Source organism: Rhagoletis pomonella, unplaced genomic scaffold, assembly GCF_013731165.1.
Source record: "Rhagoletis pomonella isolate Grant_MI unplaced genomic scaffold, Rhpom_1.0 Rhpom_scaffold_07516, whole genome shotgun sequence".
Taxonomy (NCBI): domain Eukaryota; kingdom Metazoa; phylum Arthropoda; class Insecta; order Diptera; family Tephritidae; genus Rhagoletis; species Rhagoletis pomonella.
In genome coordinates, this window is record NW_023466043.1 from 419 (window position 1) to 7,985 (window position 7,567).

Consider the following 7,567-nt stretch of genomic DNA (forward strand, 5'->3'; position numbering starts at 1 on the left):
ATTGCACTAAATATTTTTTTTAATAAAGTTCTTTACATGTTTATGTATTTACATAATGCTACGATTTTGGTTTTAAACTATGTATACTTCATTAAATTCAGTACTTATGTCCGCTTAAGTACCCGCATCGAGGTACTTAAGCGGGTTCTTTTAAATAGCCAACCCGCCTAAGTACCTTAAAAAGCTGACATTTTTCGTGAGGTACTTAAGCGGGTTTTACTGTATAACAAAAATTGCTCCAGCTTTTGCAGAAAGGTAAATAAAAGCTCTGCGTACATTTTTAGCGCATAATCTCAAAAATGCCAACTTTTGAGTTGTGACTTTTGAAGACAGTGTGCGATATGTATGCTAATATGTATGTATGTAGTTCGTATATTTCTCTTTTTTACTCAAAGTTATTGTCGTATGCTCGAGGAGAGCTTCTTCCGCGATCGCACCGCTGATTTTGTTATGATGTTCCTGTTTGGAGGTGGGCTAATGGTTTTCTTTGGACTCTTCGTGAATCTGCTTTTTCTCGGGCAAGCTTTCACATTAATGCTAGTTTATGTATGGTCACGCCGAAATCCGTTTGTGCGTATGAATTTCTTTGGTGTGTTAAATTTTCAGGTAATTCCCGTTCTTTAAAATTATGTAATCACTAAAGTAAACTTCAAGCCGTAGAAGTACGACTCTTACAAGTAGTAGTGTGTCTATGCCTAATTGTATCCCCTTGCAGGCGCCTTACTTGCCATGGGTATTAATGTGCTGTTCAATGATACTGGGCAACACTATTTGGGTCGATGTTGTTGGTATGGGTGTAGGCCATATTTATTATTTCCTTGAAGATGTTTTTCCGCTTCAAGCTAACGGCTATAGAATCCTCAAAACTCCGCATTTTTTGTAAGTCCCTAGATATTTAATGCTCACATGCTGAAATTTATAACTAATAAAATGTATAAATCTTCATAGAAAAGTCTTATTTAACGAGCACATTGATAATAACAATCCTCCGTGGGTTGGCGACCGTCCTGGTGGCTTCCAATGGGGTGCTGATGAAGGAGAAAACTTGGGCGCTCAAGCACCGAACGTTGGTGCAGGTGATGGCAACGACGCTAATTTGAGGCGGTAAAACTTTCTTGTTTTATTTTATTTTTTTGGTTTTGTAATTTTATCACCCATTGTACTGAAAAAATTGCACATTCATTGCGAAAATGCATACGTAAGAAGGAAATGGCTTAGCACTTAAAAAAAGTATTGAAATAGTAAGACGGCAATAAATAAACCAACTAAAGATTTCTTTTATATTTGTAAATTTTCGGTGAAAGCAGAAATTTGTTTTAAGTCAGCTAATGGATTAATTGATTAGCTTTTATGATGTGAAGTATGTTTTTACCGTTTCCTGGTATAACTTATTCTTATACAACATGAAATATATCATGAATATGAAATATAAATAAAACTAGTTTTATTTCAAGGCATTGAAAAAGTTGGTTAACACGTTTTCGAATAACTATTGAAGACGTGGCTAAGCAAGCACTTTCTCTACGTTATGTTCAAATTCAAATTGTTTGCCAATTTTCAGAAATCACAGTGAAAAATAACTTTTAGGGCCGTTAGGACATTGAGTTAAATACAACGACTGCTTTATCGATTACATGTTAAATGAACTATGTCGAAACAGTCGTTAGTGTGTGGCACGCAGCTTAGAAACTCAAATAGCTTCTGAAAATTAAATTAAACTCGATGGCGCTGCACAGCAATTATCACTTTTGCTTGAAAGCTCTGTCGAAACAATCGTAGGTGTGTGAAATACTAATAATAAAAATAAAAATGTTAAATGAAACAGCACATTATATCAAAGTACATACGTAAATATATTAGCCATGGGGCGCGTTACCTTTCAAATGCATTGGTCAATGTCTACGCGAATTACAGCGGATAAAGAAGTCCGTTTAATAAAAGGGGTCAATCTTACATACATACATAAATATCGTTAGTATTAGTATGGAAAGGCCGTAACTCACATCGTTGCTGAAAAGCCGTAACTAACTAAAAATCCAAAATTAACTTTTTCTTTGATTAGCATGCATTTCATCGAATTATAAGACCCCACATCGTTTTTTATGCGATATAAAATTTTAGTTAGTTATGGCATTTTTGCATTTCAGCGACGATGTGAGATACGCTCTTTTCATACTATACTAACGATATGTACGTATATATATCTGTGGTCGTAAGCAATAACCGCCTAAGTCGAAACACTTAAATTCGAGAAAAAACGTTTTAAACATTTGAATCGTAATGTTATCCTTATGGGGTAACCAAAATATGTTCCTCTATAATTTTTTAAATAGCCTAGCTGGCGAGATGAAAATTTCACATACAAATGGAATAGTAGTTGCAGAATACGATAGCATATATAACTCAATTATTTCTTAAGTCGACTCAGGCGGTTATGAATGCTTATGACCACAGATATATATATACTTCAGGATACATACGTACATACATACCTCCCACTTTAAAAGGAATACAATCAACAACTTTGACTAATCATTTAATCATTATTTTGTCTGCAAACCAAACTTGACAAGGGATGACGGAAATTCGTTCCAAAATAAATAATCATTTAAATCTTTATTGCTATTTATTGGGATTTTTATGACTTCGCTTTGGAGATTTCTGCGTCAGTTGGTTTCATTTCATTTTTTTATTGTTCTACTTTATTTGTATAAACCTTGAATTATAGCACGTTACTTCTATTTGATCCAAAACACGACTACATTTGATTGCCGAGTAAAACTTAACTTTTACTTTGACTTTTCAAGATAATGGTTATTTTTTATATTTTCTGCAATTTTTAACTTGAAAAGTCATTTTAGTGATAAAACGTTTTTAAAGTTGAATTTTACAGAGGAGTTAGAACAAGGGCTTCGGAGAGGATCGGAGCAAGGGAGCAAGAAGCATGGGATTTTAGCAGGGGTGGAGCTGGAGCAAAGAGCTAAAAAAGTTAATTGCCTAAGAAGCACATAAAATAAAATTAAACTTACTTAATTTTTTTTTTTGCCACTGAATAAACCCGTGTTGGCAATACTTGGCAATCCTGTTCATTGCACAATACCCAGCAGTCAGGGATAGGGCTTGTTCGAGTTGCAATCACAACCGCAGTGTTGCCCGAATTATTCAAGTATTACGTTCTGTGTGAATTTATAGCAACGTATTACCAGTTGGGTAGTTGCAACAGTGTTGCAACAGTCTGTGTTCGTCAGTGCGGCAGTAATGCCGCTTTTATTACGTATGTAGTCGGCAGTGGCTGAGCATGCTAATAGTTCTGAAGTGTCGGGTTCGAATGCCGTCAGGCACTTCATTATTTTTTTTTCGAACCATGAAAAAACATCTGTGAAGTGCAGAAGGAAAACGTATTGAACGACAAATTCAATAAGAAAATTTTCAGAAAAACAGCCAAAACAATTTTCGATTCTTGTCTGTACATACATTTCTGCCGTACACTTTAGTGGAAAAACGGATCATCAAAGTATCCGAAAATCGAATCGGTAAACGGACGAAATCCGCACTTCATCCACTTTTTTCCTTTTTCGGGCTTGAATCGTAACATCCGTTCACGGATCGAAAACGATACGAAAGAAAATTACGTGATACGTCAGGCAGTATAAGCTGAATGGGACAAATAGTACATTCACGAACGTCATGATCCGAAAAAATGCCCTGACTGGGTTAATATCTGTCATTTTATTTACAAGACAAAACACATTGGGATCATATACATACATAAATAGCTGTACGTATATATTTATGTTCTGCCACAAGAGGAAATTTAACAAAAAAAATTAAGCTAATTTTTTTAACGGTTAGGGCTCGATATGTACTAAATAAATAAATAAAAAAAAGGTTTTTTTATTGGGAGCGGGAGCGGAGCTCAGAGCGAAATCAAATAACGGAGCAGTGCCAGAGCGGAGCGATGAAAAAAAAAAAACCTTTGCTCCGAAGCCCTGGTTGGAACAGCGTTCTTTAAATACAGTTTTAAACCCGAAAACCTGCTTCTAACTTTATTATGATTACTAGCCATGATAGTTTTAAACATTACAGTGAATATTATGTATGTGTTTACCGAGCAAATAAACGAAATATACTATAGAAAGGAAATTATTAAACATACCTAAATACATATGTAATCAAACGCCAATTACTATATGTATATATTTTAAATTTTATTTCCGCTTATGTTCAGTCAAATGTTTGTTCTTATTATCATTAACTACAATTTTGAATTTAGTGTTACCGTTTTTTGCATATCTTTCACTAATTACGCGTCTACTTGATTAACATTCTATAACTATTACATTATTACTCGTAGCATTAGCTCTTAAATTAATCGATTACTTCGTTGAAATTGATAAGTAGATATAGATGACAGACGGTAATATATATGTATTAGATAGTGGATTGTTCGCTGAAATGTCAATTTTGTAGTAATGAATAGATGCAGTTAATTGTTGAGATTAATCCTCGGCATTTGCAAGTTTCTTCCAACGTTCCATAGAGCTGAGTTACAACATTAAAAATTTCGTTTCGAACTCTGATCATGAATATATGTTTATATATGTATGTATGTAATTTATTTGTTGTGAGTTAGTCGTCGATACACAATGGAAACACCGAAGTTTTGATTGTTATGGTCGAAAACGTGATGACATTGCAATGCAAACAATTATAGTCGTTCGAATTTAAAAGTTATATAAATACAACATTTTTTTTTATATATTTTCTATCTCAGGAAATTACTTCATTCACAATTTTACGTAAGTAATCCCCACAATAAGGTGGCTTAAATTAAAACTGTTTGCACTTAAGAGCGAAAAGAAACTAATCCTGGATTTCCACTAGGCATTAAATGGCAAAAATTACAAAATTGGGCATTAAAAAATAATCGTGTTATTACGTTAAACAAAAAAAGTCATTAAGTTCATTTCCCCATTCCGACTTTACTTATTTTTTTTAATGGCATACATATTTTGTCATTTCAATGCCTAGTGGAAATTCGGCATAAGAAAACACATATCCAACTAAAAAAATAGCATCCAGATTCATAAATAAAAAATAAAGAAGACTTTAAATGCTTTATAAATCGACAAATTTTATGAAAATATCACTTTATAAAGCTTTTTAAATCTATTTTATTTTTTATGAACATGGCCATTAAAATATAGGGAAGGTCGGTAACGAAAATTCACAAATAAGCTAAACTAAACTAAAAAAAAACTAACTACCTAATAACTATTTGACAAAAGAGGGCGTATAATTAGTAATAATAATTATTTAGCATCGCAAGCGTTCAATTTGTTATGCTGTACAAAGTGAAGCACACACGAGCAAAATCTGTCACAATTCTATTCCTGAAATTTACGCTACTGGCCAAATATTCGACTGACTGATGGATCAACTGCTTCAGTGGCAGTGAACTCAAAAGCTGTCAGCATCACACCACAGCACGAAAGCAGCACCGCTGCACAGCGCTTGTATTTAAAAATGCGCGAAACAAACAAACTGTTTACACGTTTTATAAATTAAACCTAAAAATAACTTAATTAATTTCACATTGCTACAGTAGCGAGTACCACAGTTATGTCGTCAGGTTTGCCGCCTGTAAAGAAAATACCAAGAGATACAAGATGTTATTGTATATAAAAAACACATAAAGATGTCTGAAATTGCCAAAGTAAACATACTCGTATGCATGCACATTAGGGTGGTCCAAAAATGTATATGGGGGGGGTTCGAAGTAAAGTCGGAATTGTTATGCTCTCACCCGTAAGCGAAAACAAAAAATGTTTAGAGGTCGCTGAAAGCGCTCAGAATTTTCAATGTATTTTATATGGGAAGAAACCAGTTTTCGTAGAAATGGTACAGAATTCTTGAAAATCAATATTTTCCGATCGGAAAATTCTGTTTCTCTTCGAGAGATTCCAAATAATAATACCCAATTATTTATCCAACCATTTTTTCATAGTAAGTATATTTTATAGGTCCGCCAAACCACCAGAAAATGCCAGAAAATGCAATGCGGGATAAATAAATAATCTTTCAAAAATGGATAAATAAACAATTGTGTATTACTATTGGAAGTCTCCTGACGAGAACCAGAGTTTTCCGATCGAAAAATATTGATTTTTAAGAATTCCATACCACTTCTACGAAAAGTTGTATTTTCATACAAAATACATATGTATCGTATTGGACATATCTATAGCACCCCCATTTCAAAGTGCTATCGTTCGCCACTTATGTTTAATTATTTATTTTCAGGAATTTTCAATTAAAATACAGTACATTCTCCAATAAATCTAATATAAAGCTAAGCTTACAACTTTTTAAAAGACTACAAAAAAACGCAAAAAATTTTAACACAAGTTTCAAACTTTTTTCTTAGACGTGAAGTGAATGGGCTATAAAACTGTTTACTCGATAAAATTATATTCTAAATTTGGGTGGAAATTTGTCCGGTTTATTTGTAGTCTTTTAAAAACTTTTAAACTTGGGTTAATATTAGTTTTGTTAGAGAATAAACTGTATTTTAATTGAAAATTCTTAAAAATAAATAAATAAACATGAGTGGCAAACAATATCAATTTGGTGCTATTGTATTGGTCAATACTTTACATGGAAAACTTTGAGCGCTTTGAGCTACCTCTAAATATTTGTTGGTTTGAAAATAAAAAAGGAGAGGTTTATTTTTTTTTTGGGTATAGAACAATCCTAAGGGGTGAGGGCATTAAAATTCCGACTTTACTTATTTTGGACCACCCCAATGCACATACTTATGTACATAGTATGTAATTATATTCGTACCTGTTGCATTAATGTTATTGCGCCTGGCATTTATGGCGAATGGCGACATGAATTCGCTGTCGAATGACAATGAGCGCGCCATTAAAGCCAATGAGTTGGCGGTCATCTGCAGCTTCACAGGATCGGTTACACCTTCGCACTGAAAAATACATACGATTAGGTTCGATTTAAATCTCTAAGAAATGCAGATTTGGATAAATGTGCTACTTTTCAACACAAATTGGTGTGGAAATATTTTCTGCTCTGCCTTTGTTACGTGACGAATGATGAATATCTGTATCTCAATGGTCACAAATCTTATTTTATTCCCAAAATACTACCCTAAAACTCTTAAAAATTTATTATCTGGTGAAATACCGCAGTTGACACATTTTTTCAAAAATGCGAGTATGGGAGGTGTGCGAATTTATTATCCATCCATTAATTGACATACCAAATTTCAAAGGGATATCTAAAATTTGGCTTAATCGATTTATGTTTCATTCTGAGCATTTTGGAATGTACATATCGCACGTTTAATAATATAACGAGGTATTTCAAAAATTTCAAGTTTGTGGGAAAACGCAATCAAAGTTTTATCAATTCATACAGTTGGTATACAAAAAGACAGATGGAAAGACACATATCTTAGCCATATTTGGGAATTTTGGTTATCTGTTAGACTCAACATATTCTACTTATCAAACTTATTAATGTATATTATAGTGGCGGTCAAAAGTGG

At 33.3% G+C, this 7,567-nt stretch overlaps 1 protein-coding gene across 1 annotated transcript; it reads left to right on the top strand.

Annotated features, from left to right (window-relative positions):
- Nucleotides 1-395: 395 nt before the first annotated feature.
- Nucleotides 396-1,272, top strand: LOC118755816 (derlin-2-like; the record flags this gene model as incomplete). Its single annotated transcript, XM_036490629.1, is given in 3 exon segments — nt 396-606; nt 716-879; nt 949-1,272. Coding segments are annotated over 3 exon segments (535 nt in total), but the record flags the coding sequence as incomplete, so codon positions are not given.
- Nucleotides 1,273-7,567: the final 6,295 nt, after the last annotated feature.